General features: G+C 40.3%; 1 protein-coding gene across 2 annotated transcripts in view; it reads left to right on the top strand.

Annotated features, from left to right (window-relative positions):
* Positions 1–18,441, top strand: part of CDK5RAP2 (CDK5 regulatory subunit associated protein 2) — a 70,788-nt gene that overhangs the window by 12,695 nt on the left and 39,652 nt on the right. For both annotated transcript variants that reach the window (XM_038156251.1, XM_038156250.1), the window contains exons 12-17: positions 304–522; positions 5,946–6,116; positions 6,842–7,015; positions 11,983–12,080; positions 15,411–15,541; positions 17,137–17,252. In XM_038156251.1, the coding sequence (XP_038012179.1) occupies positions 304–522; positions 5,946–6,116; positions 6,842–7,015; positions 11,983–12,080; positions 15,411–15,541; positions 17,137–17,252 (909 nt within the window). The remainder of the gene's footprint in view (positions 1–303; positions 523–5,945; positions 6,117–6,841; positions 7,016–11,982; positions 12,081–15,410; positions 15,542–17,136; positions 17,253–18,441) is intronic.

The raw sequence follows: 18,441 nt of genomic DNA, 5'->3' as shown, positions 1-18,441 counted from the left end.
ATTAAAGCTCTGTGAATCAGTAATACTGCCATGACCTTGTTTGCACTGTGACTCCTTTGCATGTCGACCTTTGTCTCATTCTTTGTCACCTCAGACTTCCTCAGCCTGCGCTGGATGTCATGGAAAGTTTTGTTACATCACTAGAGGAAGTTTTTAGCGTTACACTTTCCTTGTTTGTCATTTCACTGTTTCTTTGCACCCCAATTCTGATACACTGGGAGGAGGGGCAGGTTGTGGGATGCAATGGCAGTAAAGACTCCACAAAAGCCCCTTCTGGAGCCTGAATGCTGTTGTGTGTTCCAGGGTGCTGCGGATTACCAGGCTCTGCTGATGGAGAAGGAGACCCTGCTGGCAGAGCTGCGCTCGGAGAACCTCACGAAGGACGCTGAGAACCGCAGGCTGCAGAGGATAATTAAAGTCACTGGCCAAGAGCTGAGTGATCTGAACTTGGAAAGAGAGAAAATGGAGAAGGAGCTGGATGAAGCACAACTGCAGAAGAGCAGAAGTGACAAAACCATTAATGTTATTATCACGTTTTTGCTTTTTTCCTAAAGTGTAGAAATCATTCAGTGCTTTAGCGGGTCCTTTTCTAGCTAAATTAGGTTTTTAATTTAAATAACTTTTGGGAAGGAAATGCCTGACACTGCCTAATGCTGTGTGTGAAGACTGAGGAAAATTCTGGCACATGATCTGCACAGAATAATATTTTAAATATAATTTTGATAGTTAGGTCCTAGAAAAAAACCATTAACCTTTAAAAGTGGTAAATGCTTACTGTTGATCCAGTTTTTCTCATGGGAGAATGTGAACATCAGGATGATGTATGTTTACATTTCCACCATATTTTTCTTGTTGCATGTCTATAGATTATCTTGAATTTCACTACTTAAACTTTCTTCTAATTGTGACCTGGAGCCAAACCTCAGCCTGCTCTCTGCTCTGCTAGCAGGGTCCCTGTAAAGGCTGTATATTAAATAACTTCGGCTTATAAAAGACCCAAAGCACAGGATTAATTGATCACAGTTTACCATAAAAAGGAGGTGCTGTTCATTAATTCTGCTGCTTCATATTCTCTTGAGGGTTTTTTACCTTGCTGTGGGCATTCAGATGAGCTCTCCTGCTCCCAGCACTCACAGCTGATGCAACAAAGTGAATGACCAAGTTTCTCCTTTTCTTCATTTGAAAAAAGGGTGCACCTTCTGCTGAGGCTTTGACACAAAACACTTCTCACCTGGATGCTTTGTCATGTGGATTTTGTTAAAGCCTTCTCACAGTTGCTTCCACCAGGGCAGCATTTGCATAATGAGCAGAGTCCTGCTTGCATCCAGAGTCTGATCCTCCTCAGTTAGGGATTAGTCTCCTGCTATATTAAATTACATGAAAGACTTAATGAGCCTGTCTTTATTCACTAGATGTTTTGGTTCCATTATTAAATAAGGACCTTAATAAAGCAGGGAGACGTGGAAATTGCTGCTCCTGCACTATTCCTTAAAACCAGCAGAGGGGTCTCTTTACCTACAAATAAATGAAGTTCCTCTCCCCCTCCTACTCCCAATTTAACGCATTTTTGTTTGATTGTCAACTGTGGTTTGGCTGCCATCACAAAATCTCTATCTTTGGTGTGCTTTGAGATTTCTTTGGGGCGTTGAGGTTAAGGAGAGCGAGAACAGATCGCTGCTGTCAGTAAAACAGCCACAAAGAACATTTATTGATTTGAAGTATTTTATATTTAACTGTCTTCTCTATTCAGATTTTTTTTTTCATCTTTCAGGGCAGCTAGAATATAACTGTACAGGAAAGACAGGAAAAATAGGACTGAGGAGGGAGTTGCTAGGGGATTTGAAGTTAGCTGGATTACAGAAGCCCTGTTTGACTCCATTATGTCCAAGTTTTTTGTGTAAATGATGAGCTCCTTGGGGAAAAGCATTCCTGCCAGAAGATGAGCAGTCTTATAAAAATTATATCCCTAACCTATTTCCTACTCCTTGCAGAACAGCTGCTTCAATTTCAGAGCTGCAAGTACATTGGATAGAACCACATTGCCTGTGAAGTGTTGCCCATTAAGTAGTAGATATGTGGGAGTTGAACAATATGCTGTGAGATTTTGCTCTTTGACAAATAGGAGACTGCTTCGGTGATCTGCTGCAAACTTTTTATGAGACAGCCTTAAAAACTCAGTTCTATTTATGCTCCAAGATGCCTATTCATCAGTGTTTCTATTTTGTTGGAATAAAGTTAGCAAAAATGTATAAACTGTAGAAAAGGCCCTCAATCTCTGTAATGAACTGCTGCCCTAGCTCTTCACTCATTCACAGGGAAATTGGCAGTGACTTTCTATGTACTGTAACTGGGGTGATGCTAAATTTTTGCATTTTTTTATTAAACAACCCCAAACACCCCAACAAACAAGCCCCCTAAAATGTATTTCATGGCCTGCTGTAAACCCAGTTTGTCTGGACATGAATTGGGCATTACTGTCCTGGAAGGGAAGAAGGGGAAACTACATCAAATAAGACTGTTACATGTGAGCTGATCATCCAGATCATACACTTGGTCCAATTTTAGGAATTTCCTGCATTAATGGGTTTAGGTGTTCTTGAGCCATGTTCCTGCCTTAGGGTGGGCAACTTTAAAAAGTATCTGAAAGAGCTTTTAAAGCTCTTTATGCTCTGTGCTTTCCAAAAGCTGTTGTTAAGCATCACTTTCAAGATGCTGTTAAACATCACTTAAAGCTCTTTGGAACAAGAAACTTTGGACTTTTATTTTCACACACTGTTGGTGAGGAATAAACATCTCATCCCTTAGATGTTCATGGCTGTCATGGTACTGTGCCTGTAACAGGGTTGGAATGCTTCTTCTCTGAGAAGTTTGTTCAAATTTACATGACTAAACACTTCACATATCCATTCTCTCTCCAGGCCTAAATGTAGACAGTTAAAGTGTATTTACTGGATATTCATATTTGATCAGTTGGTTGGGGAAATGCATAATAACTCATTAGGCAGAATTTATTATTTAGTCTTCCTAGCTGTAGTTTAGCCTGAGAGGAAGGTTTTGGAGCTTCACAACTTAATTATTCACCAAACTGGTTTTCATCTGACAAGGAGGGGGAGGCATCTGCTCCAGTCTTCTATATTAGAGTGTTTCACATTCATTTTTCTTAGTTCAGCTATCATTAATCATAGGAAAGTCTCTTGGGGAAAAGGTTGGCAGAGAGAATTGCAAAGTTTGTGCTCTGAGAGCTGTAGGTACTATATTACCCTTGCAAGTCAATGTATAGAAACCAATAGATATTCTCCCAGACAATTGGAGTGGTCAATGAGTTCAAGCAACCTGCTACAGTGATGGATAGTTTGGTGTGTTACAGAATTCCAGCTCATGCAAAGAAGGTAATTTTCAGTCTCACCTTTAGCTTGCCTTGGGAAGGATTCAGGGAGTTCTGGGGGCAGAAATAGGAGAGGCAAAGTTATGTGCAAATTGCAAATCTCACACAGGCTCTTCTACTTTTTCCATGATTACATCCCTTGTCAGTCCAGCTCTTCCTGGCCATTATAAAACCTGGCCATTACAGAGTTCTGCTGTTTTAAGGCAGAAACCTGGTTCCTGCACCTGGCAGCTGCTGTGCACCATGAGGACTGAGATAACAAGTGGAATACACTTGTTGCAGCAGCATCTTTCTAACTCTGCATGTCTGTCATCTTCAAGCTGCTCACGGTTTTCACTAAGAGTCACAGTGTTGGTCCCTTGAAGTTGCAGGCTAGATGAAAAGTCCCCTGAAGTTTAATTACAGGTAATGTGTCAGTTCAAGCCACTCAGTAACGTGACAGTATAAAAATAACATTAAAAAAAGCCAAGGAGTGACCTTTGCAGCACAGGAATGTGATAACACTGCTGTTGATCCTTTGCTTCCAATTCCAGTGCTGTGTGGGAATAGGCTTTTAATGTGACCCACTTGAAGAGCTCCACAACTTGGAGCCAAAAGCCTTTGCAATTATCAGAGCTTGCACTGCTTCCCACTGCAGTTTGTATTTATAGGCAGCAGTTAGGGAAAAACAGGAACATATTGGAGAGTTTGGGTATCTAGACAAAACTTGGACCTGATTCTGCTGCTCTTCAGTTTTCTTAGTCAAGCAAGTGGCTCTTTTGCTCCTAAAAAAAATCACTTTGTAGAACTGAGGGTCAGGGTGTAATCATTCTTTGAATAACACTTGAGGGGGTTTTGGGAGCTGTTAGGTGTTTCTTAGCTGAATCCTGGAGATGAAGCTAAAATGAAGAAAGTAAACCAAAAGGCTTTGTAAATGACATTTTGCCTTTAATGTGCAAAATAAACAGAAATAAAACACTGAAGTAATAAAGTGATGTTAAGGATTTGATGTGAACCTGCATGAAGCAAGGTAATTAAGTCAAGAGCAGGACGTAAAACAGTTTGTAAAGAGACTACAATTAAAATGTCACTAGTGCTATTTCTTTGGACTTAGAATAAGAAACAACGATTAAATTTTAAATCCCAGTGGAGGTAAAAATAAAGTTTATAAGTGACTACCATATGTGCAAACTATTTCAAGGGCTCATGCTACTTCACAAATGGGCCCTTTTGGGGAATAAATAGCAAACATTTATTTGAAGATGTAGGCTCTGTTACCTGGTTCTTTGGGTCTGAACAGAAGTTTAGATACTCTAAAGTCTCCTGCAAGTTTTAATTGTTTAATTTTAGATAACAGCTCTTGTGTTACAAGTTTCCACCTGTATTTCTTCTACACAATCTCTGCAGTAGAGGCAGAGGAAAAGTTTATAAAATGAGGCTGGTGTCTCTGCAAGCTTTGCCTCCTTCAGCTGACAGTGTTGAAACTCCCCAACCAACCAGCAAAAATGTTGGAAGTGACACAAAACAGTGGTGGTGAGAGAGAGGGTGGAAGGACAGAGAAGCCATGTTGGAAATTTTTCTACTACCCTGTGCTCTTAAATATTTTCCACTCTATCTGTGAGCTGACTATAAATTCCATGCTGATAATCTCATATATTCACATAAATGTAGTGATTGTCCTGGTGCCTAGCAGAATGTAAGGAATGGGAATTGTTTGAAGTTACTTCTTGGGACCCAAGGCTTGGTCAGGTGGCCAGACTTTGAAACCCCATGGAGAGCTGGGGATTTTCAGCTGGAGTGGGACAGATGTGTGGGGCTGCAGAGGAGAGCTGGGATTGTGGTTGGTGCAGCCCAGGAGCTGCTGATCTTCCATTGCAGCATTCCCTGTTGGTCCTAACAGATCCCGGACTCCTTGGGACTTGCTGCTGTGTAGAAGGTGTTAAAAGAGATTGTTCCTGTGGTTTAGGAGCAGAACGCCCACATTTCTCTGCTGGGAAGCTAAGATGTGGAGGTAATACAGCTAATCTTGGAGCTGCAGGAAGTAATTAACAGAGCCAGAGTTAAGATCAAGTTCTGTTCATCCCATCTGATCATGAGCTTGACCTGGTTGGTCATTTGAAGTTTGTGTTCTTGTCAAAAGAAAAAAGTTTTAACATTTCTGACCTTTTGTTTGATGGCAGAGTAACCAGTGTGCAACAATTTTCATGGTGTGATGAGAAAAAAGGCAAATGACAAACTGAATCACCTGTAAGCAATTTTCTCCTATTTCTAGCCAGGGAGTAAATTGACTCAGAAGTGAATGTTCATTCTGACAACATCTATGTGCATAATATTCCCAACAGCCTTGGAGACCAGCCATTCTGTATGAAAAGCATTTAAACAACAACCTAGATTTATGGAAGAAAATACTGACATCTTATCTGAAAGCTGTTCTTTCTTTAATTGTATTCATTGATGCCAAGAGAAAGTGGCTTCAGTACATCCTTCAGTTGATAGTGTGGGTTGTTAGTCTTAAACTTTCTTTAAAGTTGATTTGCTGCATATTCAGTTTCTTCTTTTTTTTTTTTTTTTTTTTTGGTAGGACCTTAGAAATCAACTGGAGAAATTACATGGTGAAATGACTGAGAAAGAAAAAGCAGTTGAACACCATTACAATAATCTTTTGAGTGAAAGCAATCAGAAGCTGCAGAGCCAAGAACTTGTTATAAGGCAGCTGACAGACAGCGTCAATCACAAGGATCTGCTGCTTGAGGTAGGTAGACTTACTCTGAAATGAAAAATGGAAAGTTATCATTTGATTTTGTATGGGAATTATTACAAAATCATGTTTGTGGTTGGAGTTATTGTTGATTTTGAAGATAATCCTTCACTTCTCATAATCCCGTGTTTGCAGAACAGACCTGTAATTACAGAGTGTGTGGAATTCACCAGGATTTCTTGTTGGGGTTTTGTGAAGCGTGTGGACAGAGGGGGAAGAAAGCTTTACTAATACTTATGTAGGATTGGCACTGTTGTAAAAGCTCTGAAGTGCTCATGATTTTCAGTTTATTCTGCACAAAGTGGAAATTGATGAATAGATCCTGAAATATTTGATCTTCTTTTCTGGGGGCCCCAGATGTCCTATATGAGAAGGTTCCTGCCTGAATGGTAACGGGCCCCTGCTCAGTTTTCACAGAGTAAAAAAAGTAGTGATGGTATTCAGCCAGCAATGCAGAGAGGAGTTGAGGTTCTTCTGTACCTGGAGACAAAGGTGCATTGCATACCTTGACTGCATTTTTTAATACTAAGAGGGTTGCAGAGGTGGGGAAAGCTTCTGTATATCTTTTGGTTTTGCTTGTGGTGTCTCAAATTGAGCTCTTTTTGCAGGGTGTGTAAATAACATGTTCCACGTCATCCTTGGATGTTCTTCTGAATTTTGCTAGGTTTTGTATTTTGCAGTTTCAAATTAGGGTAAAACTGCCTGTTTTCTTTTGTTAGAGACTTGATGGAACAGTTAAAGAAAAGGATGCAGAGCTGCAGGAGCTCCAGAATAAGTGCAAGAACCTTCTAAGAGCTAATGAAGAACTTGAACTGAAAAATGAGGGTTTAGTAGAGGAGAAATGTGCTGCACAGACTCAACAGTCAATTATCAAGATAGTCAGAGAGCTGGAGGTGAGTTTTGCATTACTAATCATTTGCAGGTAAGTACCTTGACTTCAAATTGAATAGAATTTTGACTTTGGCTTCAAAGCTGTGGATTGGTATATGTTGTAATTCACCATATTTTCTGCTCTGATGAATTTATATGGCATCACTAAATTCCCTGCTTTCAGATGTTTTGCCTGCCATAAAGAGATAGGGGTTTTTTGGTGGTTAGGGCAGACATAATTCACTGAGAGAGAGGATATCTGTATTTCTGGGGAGGGGTGCAGAGAGGAGTTTGTGTACTTTGGATAGATAAGGGGAAAGATTGCACAGAGCTGGTGACCACAGGAGATAAATGGAATGTGAGGATAAATACAGGTAGGTGTGAAAACATGTCCAGGGCAAGAAGAAAACTTCTTTAAAGCAAAGAAGAACTTGTACAGAAATATATATGTTAAAAAAGGATAAGCAATATATTCCCATTACTTTATTTGATGCCATGAATTGAAAAGACTTGTACCTGAAGTGAGAGGTCAAAATTCAAAATTTTAGTTTTGGAAGTACTTCCTTCTCTCTTTACCCTCCATTCTGTTCTAGCAGAAGAAGTCAGGTACTGTTAAATTTTTGAATCACTGCCTGACTCCATCAGTGCATCATGGTGGACAGAGCATTGAACAAATGAGCTGCTTTTGAAGGTATATTTCTTGTCTCTTTTTGTGTTGTTTGCAGCCTGTTGTGTCGAGGTTTCTAAAAGCATCAGGCAAAGTTAAAGTAATTAGACTGGTACACAGTAATGGTGGAGAAAGCTTTTTCATTTCTGTAATAATATGTCAATCATTAACGAGACTTTCTCAAGGAAGTTCAAAATAAAGGGAGCCAATGGCAAAGGAAATGTTAGTTCAGTGTTTGGGGTCACATTCTGAGCAGTCTGGTGGTGAGATGATGAATGTGATGGGCACTATAATTAACCATGGGAGAGACAAGAGCGTGTGGAGTCCTGGTTGTGTGACCAGCTGAGAGAAAAGGAGCCTGAGCCCTGTTTGCCTGGGCAGCAGTGAGGCTTTATCCCAGTATATGTGAATGTGCAGACACAGAAAATGGGCTGGGCAAGGCTGGGGGGAAATTCCACTTCTGCACAACAAACTGCAGTGCATGCACCTAACTTCTGTCACAAAGGGACCTAGGATGGAAAATCACAGGGAATTAATGGAAATCAAACAGTGACTTGCCTGTGTACCCCTCACTCGGCTCAGGTGGATAACCAGGGCAGGAGCAGTGGCAGGCATGCAGGTAATCACCCAGACCCACCTTCTAATCACAGCCCATTCTCTGCTGCTGTGCACTCAGTGACTGAACAATAGCTCATCACAGCCCATTGTCCTCTCAGCTCAACCTCTGTGTCACCTATCTCCTGTAAGGACCCACTTGGGTACATTAATCACCAGTTTTTGGACACAGATTAGCCAGAGCTCTGCTCTCATTGGCTGCCTGGCACTCTTGGATGGCTTTGCTGTGCTGCACTGACTCAACAAACCCATAGCTGGATCCTCCCCACCAGAGGGGACAGAAACCAGGCTCTGCAGCCTCCCTGATCTTTTGAAGTTGTAAAAATTGATTGGAGAGATACAGAACTTTTCTCTCTTTCAGCATGTCTTTGTACTTTATTTTAATGTAATGATAAATTTTAAAGCAACCAACACCCAAAGCTCTGCTGGGTGCCTTGGCCAGGCCAGGAGAGATAAATTACAGGTTCTAATTTTGGAGTTTGGATTTTTGAGCCACTGTCATGGTCTAAAGAGAGTGAGTGAGGGCATTGATAATTAGGGGAGTCTGGCAACTTCTGACTCGAGGATCTCTGAAGTCTGAGTCAAATGTGTTTTACAGACAAGGAATTTAGAAATTAGAAGAAATGACCAAATTCTAGTGATGGATGAATGGATGGATCAGTGAGGAGGTATAGCTAATATCCTTCTCTCAGTCATTTATCCTTTAACCTTCAGAGATTTTGAAATGATCCTGAGGGTTGTTGGAAGCACGAGAACATTCAGCGAGGCAACCGGATATTCTTGTGACATTGCCAATAAGTTATTTATTGTGGGGTTATAAACCTTTTACTTTCATTGCTTGCAATCTAAGGAACCTTTAATGAAAATAAGTTATGTTTTCCACCACTGCTGCTTAGGAATAGTATTTCAGACTTAAATATAGACTTTAACATATTAGATTGCCTCCTTTCACGGGAATATAAATCCTTCACTGCAATATGGTCCTGGATGTCTTGCAGCTATCTCCTCTAACACATTTTCCCTCACACCATGTGTCAAGAGGTTTAATGTTTCATTAACTCCCACAGCATTACAGTCTATTTAAGTTACAGAGCTGCCTTATGTTTTGTGTACCGTCGGGGAGTTGATTGAAATAATTCACTCCCACGCGTTATTTAGAAATGACAGTAATAATGTACAAAAAAAAGGGATGTGCATGCTGCATCTCCTCATCCTTATTATTCGTGAAAGATTCTGAAAAATCAGGAACACTTCCTCGTGATTTTGCTAACCTTTACCTAGGTAGTTGAATTTAGAATTTAATAATTTGCGTGTAGCCTGTGACATTTGGAATTAAGAAACAGCTCATGTTAGGCAGAAAGAGTTGGGAGGATTTCATGAGGTTACTGAGATTTTGGTACAAATGGAGAACCCAACATGTGAATCCTAAAAGGAACAGGGTTTGTGTGTGGCACTGCTTTGTTCATGCAGCAGCCATTCCTTCCCTCATTTGTGCTCCCTAACTCTGCACAATGACAGCGCTCTGCCGGGGCTTCAGAAAGAGCTTAATTAGGATAGAGTCTGTAGTGTCTTCAGTAATAATTGCAAGGTTTGGATCAGACATATGGAAGAGTTCGCTAGGACTTTTAACAGACTGTGAAACAGCTAAATTCAGTGAAAAGAATAAGTTTTCCCTGTTGCTTTCTACGTCATTGGTCAGTGTTTGTGATCAAACTTTTCCAACTTAAATTACAACCCATGGATTTCTTGCTTAATGGCTGTTCTTGAAAGGCTGAGATTCCAGCACATTGATAAGACTCCTTAATTTAGGCTGCAAGTTGTACTTTTAATTTTTTTTTTTCATGAGATTATTTTATTACTGGCCTCTGGATCACCCACCTCCATCTGTTTTTGTGTTTCTCCGTGCGCAGTCAGCAGCTTTGCTGGGAGCTCTTCCTCTGCTCGTCCAGATAATGAATTCGATGTGAAGCTCAGGATTTTGCACTTTGATACAGAATAGTATTTAATGTCTAAATTGCACTAGAACCTGGCAATGTCTCTAGATGCAGCCTTTAGGTACTGTTAAATTTTTGAATCACTGCCTGGCTCCATCAGTGCATCATGGTGGACAGAGCACTGAACAAATGAGCTGCTTTTGAAGGTACATTTCTTGTCTCTTTTTGTGTTGTTTGCAGCCTGTTGTGTCGAGGTTTCTAAAAGCATCAGGCAAAGTTAAGATAATTAGACTGGTACACAGTAATGGTGGAGAAAGCTTTTTCATTTCTTTAATAATGACACTTTCTCAAGGAAGCTGATGGCAGCTGAACATGGAGCACCTGTCCAAAGGCAAGGTCACTTCTTCAAAGACTCTGGAGCATCAGTGGTAGAAGCTGCAGCAGGACCTGCCAGGCAGGTTACCTTAACAGGAGTCACCTGATCACAGCTTGATTACACTTGCAAAATATTATTTAACATATTTGCTGGCATATTGTGAAGTAAGAGTGTAAATAATTAAAAGTAAACACCGGTTGTCCTTGCTTTTGTGCTGTTTACTTTGCAGAGCACTGAATTGTTCAAATTAGCAGTCTTTGCATCTTTAGTGTGAATTAACGAGATTCTATTGTAGCTGAATTTTTTTTGGATGCATTTTCCTCCTTAGGAATTGCAGTTGGAATAATAACAGCTGCTTAAAACTCCTGGGTGTAGGTTTCTTCCTTGTTAATGATCTGTTCACTAATGATTTAGTATCTCTTAAGAGTTCCCTCAGCTGAAATTCCCCCTTAACTGTGGCACCTTTTTTGTTCCTCCTTTCAGTTTTCAGTCAAAATAAAAAACTGAGAGAACCAAAAATTCTTTAACAGAGGCAGAATTTGTGCCTGATATTAATACATCTAAATTTGCTGTAATATCCCAGTTATTTTCTCTTTGGAAATGATTGATATCTTAGATACTTTTACATAGTAAATGCAAGAAAATACTCCATTAAATAGCTGCATTTTTTACTTCCTGCTGCAAAAGTGACTGTCTGGTTGTTTTGGAATGAAAAAAGTCTGAGGAAATTAGTGGATCCTTACTGAGAGTGTACCATAAGAGTTTATGTTTATTCTTATAATAATAATATCATCCTTTCTGTGAGCAAGACTGCAGATAAACCATTTTCTTTTCTTCACACGAGTGAAGCAGCAGCTTGTAGTGTGCAGAAAACTGAATTATGCAGTGTCTGATATGTTTATCCTTTATTTGGAGCTCGATATAATCCTTGTTCAGAGTTGGAACAGAATTTGCTGGATCTCCTCACCCCCAAAAACCAATTTTATCCAGAACACAAAGAGGACTTGTTCTAAAATGTGTGCTTGGAGCTTTGGCTTGTTTGCTCCCCTTCCCCTCCTCTGTGATAGCTGCCTGCCAGGTTGTTCCTGCTGTGGGAACTTTGGGAGTGAGGATGCTTTTGTTGGGGATGGGGGAAACTTCTGAGGCTGTGAGAAAGATGCTGGAGCACTGTTGAGGTGTGTGATTCCCTCATGGTGGGTACCCAGTGAAACAGTCTTTGCCTCCTTCAGTAGCAGCTGCGTTTAAGGACAGTGGATGGTTCTCAGATGCACGTTGGTGATCCTGTTCAGAAAACTGGCATTTCAGCTTCTTTCACAAGAGCTTCAGGACGCAAGCACACACATGGGCACAGACATGAAAATCATGTTGTAATCACAGGATGTTCTTCTTTTCCATTAGGAAAATAAAGAAGCTGAGTATGAGAAGCTGCTCCTTGCTTTAAGGAAAGAACAGAACATTTATTCTACACTAGTGAAGACCTTCAAGGAGTCAGATAGGTAAGTGCTTCTGCTTTGGGGGATAATCTGAACTCAAAGGGCAAAGTTGTGAAAAGTGCAGCTTTACTGGGGATTAGTTTGTTCTGGCCAGTTGTTTATAAGCTCTCTGTAGTAGTCTCTAAAGAGAAATATTTATGTAAGCGAGTTTCTATTATCTAAATTACTTCAAATGTTTCTGTAAATGTTTCTTTTTAGATTGGACTCTCAAATGAGCCCTCTTTCCATTTAGGTACCAAAGTGAGCTGCTGGATTTTTCCATACTTAGGTCTTGTGTTTTGGCATCTTGCAAAAACAACTTGCAGTGAACTTTTGGGCCTTGGACAATTTGCCATTTTTTACTCCTAAAATACAGATAATGCTTATCTTAAAAGTGACACTGTGGGAATGTTGATGAGAATATAAATATGCAAGATTTGGGAGAAGGTTAAACAAAACAGAGTAATTGAAGTTTGCATAGTACTCGTTCAGTGCAAAGCATTGAAAAGGGTGGCATAAGCAAGTGGTTTTTAACCTTTTAAAATCAAAGAACCCAACAATTCAGAAAGAAATCTGCAGCCTACTCTGTATCCTGTTATTGCTTGGCAATTGAGGAGGAGGCATTATGATAAAGAACGTTCTTAGTCTGTAGACAAATGAAATTTAAATGTTTTATAAAAAGTTACTGCTATAATTGCAAATTTCTTAATGAAGTTTTGAGAGCCAGCTTCTGAAAGCAGTGGTTTATACCTGCCAGCTCTGGGGGAAGGTTTATTTGTATTTTGCAGTTGTTTTATAGACCACTATAGTTTGGAAACCATAAAGTAGCACTAGACTAGATGAGATTTGTGTGTGAGTTAAGCACTTAGCAGCAATGCCAGCTTGTGCTTGGCCACAGCTCAGGACCTGCTTTAGATGCTAGACAAAATACTGATGAAAAATAATGCTAGCAGTCAGCTGATGGAGATTATCTCTGATTTCATGTGAAGAGTGGGACCTGGCAGTGACTCCTGCTCTGTGGGCACGGAGAGGCTCCACATTCTGTACAGCAATGACAGCAAACAGTGTGGCTCTGAACCTGGCTGTTCTAGAAGGCCTTTCAAATAAGCAAACCCAGAACTCCAGGTGTCATCACTGGGCTTTTGCAAGGAGCTTCTGTAGGATCAGGATCATTAGTCCTGATCCCTGATATAGGATTTTGAGTACTGTGTCCAGTTCTGGGCCCCCCAGTTTAGGAAAGACATTGAGATGCTTGAGCACATCTGGAGGAGGCAACGAGGCTGGAGAGGGGCTTGGAACACAAACCCTGTGAGGAATGACTGAGGGAGCTGGGGATGTTCAGCCTGGAGAAAAGAAGACTCAGAGGTGACCTTATCACTCTCTACAACTTCCTGAAGGGTAGTTGTAGTCAGGTGGGGTTGGGCTCTTTCTCCAGGCAGCACTGACAGAACCAGAGGACACAGCCTCAAGCTGCACCAAGGGAAATTTAGGTTGGATATTAGGAAAAAATTTTTCACAGAAAGGGTGATAAAGTTCTGGGATGGCTGCCTGGGGAGGTGGTGGAGTCACCATCCCTGGGTGTGTTTAAAAAAAGCCTGGATGTGGCACTGGGTGCCAGGGTTTAGTTGAGGTTTCAGGGAACAGGTTGGACTCCATGATCTTGAAGGTCTCTTCCAACCCTGTGGTTCTGGGATTTTGGGATGCATGGAGCAGTCAGTGCAGAGGATGCACAGTGAGCTGGGGCTTGGAGCTGCTCTTATTCCTCCATCTCCCATCTTTGGGGGCTGGAACGTGCAGGAAACTTCATCAAGGCTTGAATCCCAAATTTTTGGGGAATGGGTAAACAAGCCCTGCAGATACACAGATGAGGAAGCTGGGTTTAATTGCCATCAGCAGCAACATGGATTTTGGGCAAACATCTGTTTTCTTGCTGACATCTTCTTTTAGGCATTAGTTATTTTAAGCAACCCGGGTGGTTATTTTTCAAAATGAGCTACTGGATGTCAGGACCAAGACATTCCTTCTCTCTCCAAGAGGGGAATCAGTGCTTGTTCTTATAAAACCTTTAACTCATGAAAAGGAGAAAATGTGCTTACCTGGCTTCTAGTCATGTGTTGGTTTGGTTTTACTCTTAATCTGTTTTTGCTGAGCATTTAAGAGAGCTCTCACTTCAAAGAAGCTCTTGTATGAGGAAGAATTGTTTAAAGCAGTAGTTTCTTGTGCAGGAACCCCTGACAACAGCACACTTGTCAGGAGATAGACTGAGAGGCTTTTCATACATGTAGCCTTTTAATTAACGTGCATCTGCAATACTCCGTTATTCTCATGCAAGTGTGATGTGCTCTGTGTTCCTGTACAGTCTCCCATCAGGTGGATTGATATTTTTTTAAAGATCCCCGAGTTCTCTATCATTTAGTGCAGTGGCTTGGAAATTCTGCAGCAGCTTAATTTATTTTAAAACACTAAGTGAAGTAAATGCAAAAATAAATACTACAAAGAGTTCAGTAACAGCCTCTTATTTATTTTTTATTAAAGCAAATTTATTTCATTTTATTACAGTTTCAGGTTGGTTTATTTTCAGCACTTAAATATTTTTACAGATTGATCAGAACTGCCTTGTTGGTGTGGTTGAAGGGTGTGGGAAGATGTAGCAAGGGCAGCTGGCTCTGGGGCCTGAGGGGCAGCTGATGCTGAAGAGCTTCAGTAGTAAAGTTGCTTTAAAAATTAATTCACCTTGACAAATTAAAAATTCTAAGTTTGGACATTTATGCCCCATGGTGGTAACTGAGACAATTGAGACCATTTAGAACTCAAGGGATCTTTTTACAGGCTGTGGATAAATGAAGAAATAAAACAGTTAGTTGTGTCTGGGTCCTATTTTCAGTGGAACAGGATCTTTTGATATTTTTCCTAAGTGCAGGATTAGATTATCTGGTGGAGCTCTGTGGCAAGGGAACAAAGTTTCCATGGTCACCACATAATGGAATACACAAAGCCATCAGCATTATGTGATAATGATATTTTTCTGGCACAGTTTTTAGAAGATAGTAATTTAGATTTTCCTTAAAAAGAACTGCTCAGAAAGAGGCTGGGAGAAGAGCTCTGTCATGGGGAAGCTGATTTAGGCAGCAGAGCCCAAAAGAGCAGGAAAATGCTGTGTATGTAAACATTTAATCTCCTCTTTCTATGTAGGGATTTGTTTGTGCTTATGCATCAGAATGATGGAAGTGTGGGATGAAACCCAGCCATGGGGAATGGGAAATGGCTGCGAGCCTGAGTGGAGAAAAAACCAGTGCACACCAAAATGTTTTCAACTGAATCTCAGACATTTATTTGTCTCTTTTTTTTTTCCAGTATAAATAGCTTGCAAGTGGAGCTGAACAACATTTTCATGTTGAGAAAACAACTGGAAGAAGATGTTTTAGGTAATAGGAATCTCCAGAAGATTTTACAAGATCAGATTAAGGACATGAAAAACCACAAAGGTTTGTATCCATGCCCAGCCCAACCCTCTAGCACGAAAGAAAAGTGGTTTTATTTCAGTCAGTTTGCTGGCATGGAGAAAACATATTTGAGAGTAAAAAAGGTGTGAAAATATTTCTTTTTGAAAGGTGCAAAAAGATTTCTTTTTGACTTTTTATACAGATGATTTGGTGGATTTGTAACAGAATGTCCTGGAGCAACCAGGGCACATACAGAGGGACAGTTTCTCTCTTTCCATGCAGCAAATGTTAGAAATTCCATGGCAATTCTACTGCAGAGATCATTTCATGCTGCCTGCAGCTTTGTACCCACAGAATTCACTGTTTTCCACAAAAGTCAGAGATTCCTGCCTTGGAATCACTTGGTGGCCATGGGATATTTTCTGACCATGGGGTGTAATTACTTCCCAAAGAGCTTGTGGCTTAGGCACTGGTAACCTCCTCCTAGCAGAAGTATTTCCAGAGAAAGAAAGAAATACCTAGAAGTTTTGTTACTTAGTAATTCAGAAAAAGTAGAGCTTTTAAATATAGCTCAGCTTCTGGCTTTTTTGCTGTGTGTCTTGGGAGGTGTTTTTAGTATATTCTTAGATATAGAAAAAGAATAATATAAGTGGGTATCATTAAATAGTTTACTGCATATGTACAAGATGTTTCTGTTTTATCCCATAGGGGATATATAAATAACAGTAAAGCCTGTTCACTTCCCCTTTCAACTTAGATTTTCAATTTTAGCATCACTTGACAGCTCTGATAAGTGACAAAAGGTAAACTTCAGCTGTTTCAGAGTTTCCAACCTCAAAAGCCCAGAGATAATCAACAACCAGAGTGGGCCAAAGGGTCTTGTGGATACTCCAGGGTTCTCAGGAACTGCTGTGCTGAGGGTGAGGCTGGTGGGAATAAAGGCTGAAAAATTAGTCATGAGTTGTGTCTTTTGGGTCCTTGCAGCAGCCACGGGATCAGTGTCAGAACTGGGAGTAGGATTTGCATGTCTCTTCTTTGTCCTAATTTAGTTATGCTTTCTCCCTATCTAATGAAATTTATTTATAGAATTGACTGTCATTTATATTGTAGATAAACAGGTGTTTATTGAAACATAAATAATTCCTGCAGTTACAGAGGCAGTGAATAAGTAACTATTTTCAATCCAATTACTGCATTCTTTTGACCCAAAAGCAAAATAAGTTCATTAACTTTGTCTAACCTGGCATTTTTCCTTGAGACCTTGAGTTCGTGCTCATGAAACTATAGTTAAAATAGAATAACTATTCATGCCTAACTTATCCTTCCTAAAAATTATTTCTAATTGTAATGCTAAATATGTAAATTATAATTCAGAATTACATTCACAACTCGTGCTGATAACCGCAGAAAATACAGCCACAGAAAATGCAGCAAGTCTGTGTGACAGAAGCACAAAGAAATAGGAGGACAAATTTTTTTCAATTAAACAGAAAGCTTATTTTGGGAATGAAACATTCTAACTGGCCTCCCACAGACTTACTGGAAGGTTCTTATTGGAAATGTCCTGTTCATTCTGAGCTGTGTTTTCCTGCAAATGGAGTTTCTGAAATAATGTCTGTCCTTGGCTATTTTGGCAGATGAAACTCTATCTTTCTGTGGAGATCAAACATCCTATATGAGTATCTGTTTGGGAGAACAAGACCATTTAAGCCTTCAGATAGACCATCTGTCTCTGGAAGAACTTAAAAAAAAGGTATTGATCTTTTTTCATTATTTACTGTTCCTAATGGCTTAATTCTGCTTTGTTTCTAGTTTCTGTGTCTCTCACAGAAACATTTATTTAGGTGCAGTTGGGTAGATGTGAAAGGATTTGAAGCTCCCATCTCTGTGGTTTGTGACCCACCTTTTATGAACTAATTAGACTTTATTACACCCATGGGCTTCAGAGTCAGCTGAAAGCTGAGTGATTTGCAGCCAGGCTTTTGTGGTCTTGGACACCTGGACTCAAGGTTTTGACTCAGTACAAGTTTCAACTTCATCTACATCAACTCCAAAGAAAGGTTTTGCCTTGAGCACCCCACAGTGTGTATTTATGTGCCTTCATCAGGCATGGAGGTGGTGGTGTCTATACTGTGTTCTGTAGAGCACACTCCATCCCAGGATTTGCAAATCCTTTGGTAAATAGGGCATGCTATAAAATAACCCTGAGGGGCGTCTCTATTGTCTGTAAGGAGAACTGAAGTTCAGAGAGATGAAAGTGCTGACCAAATAATAAATCAGTATTGGAGTTCAGAAACCTCTTCTCTTTCTCCTGATCCTGCACAGTGACATCTGATCCATGCACCAGTTCATGACAAGGAATAATTTTGGATATGATTGGTTGGGAGTGAGCATAAGTGAAGTTTTCTATTTCTCAGGGACAGCTGAATTGTAGGCAGGTGCTCATGCTCTGGAGGTGGTGGGTAGCCTGAAGGAAGGAAGTTTGTCTTACTTGGAACAGGTGTCCCTAAAAAAACCCCAGATTGTGTCCCAGTGCCATTCTGGGGTTTTACTGCTTTTATCTCTGAGCATGTTCCCTTCAGAAGGCTCAGGGACACTCATTAGCAAAAGCTATTTATAAGTAATTTCATACTGGAAAACGGGTGTGACTGAAAGCTGACCTGGTTTTCCAAAGATATTAATTGGTCTGATAAAAAGATTTCACTTTTTTTCTTCAAACATTGCCTTCTTGATACACTTCATGGCTTTGTGGCCATGAGAGTTTTGAACCCAGCTGCCCAGTCAGATTCTGTGTCTGTGAAACTGCTCAGAATGAGAGTGGCTTTTAAAGAGGGTTGGAGAAAGAAGAACATCTTGTTCCTGAATGCTGCTGCTTTTCAGTAATACTGTTTTTTCTTGCATTAAATGTTTCTTCTCAGATCAGCTGTTTGTGTGAGTGCCCT

The sequence above is a fragment of the Motacilla alba genome, chromosome 17 (assembly GCF_015832195.1).
Source record: "Motacilla alba alba isolate MOTALB_02 chromosome 17, Motacilla_alba_V1.0_pri, whole genome shotgun sequence".
In the NCBI taxonomy this organism is placed as follows: Eukaryota; Metazoa; Chordata; class Aves; order Passeriformes; family Motacillidae; genus Motacilla; species Motacilla alba.
The sequence above is the reverse complement of the archived record's forward strand: the minus strand, read 5'-3'. Positions and strand labels throughout refer to the sequence as shown.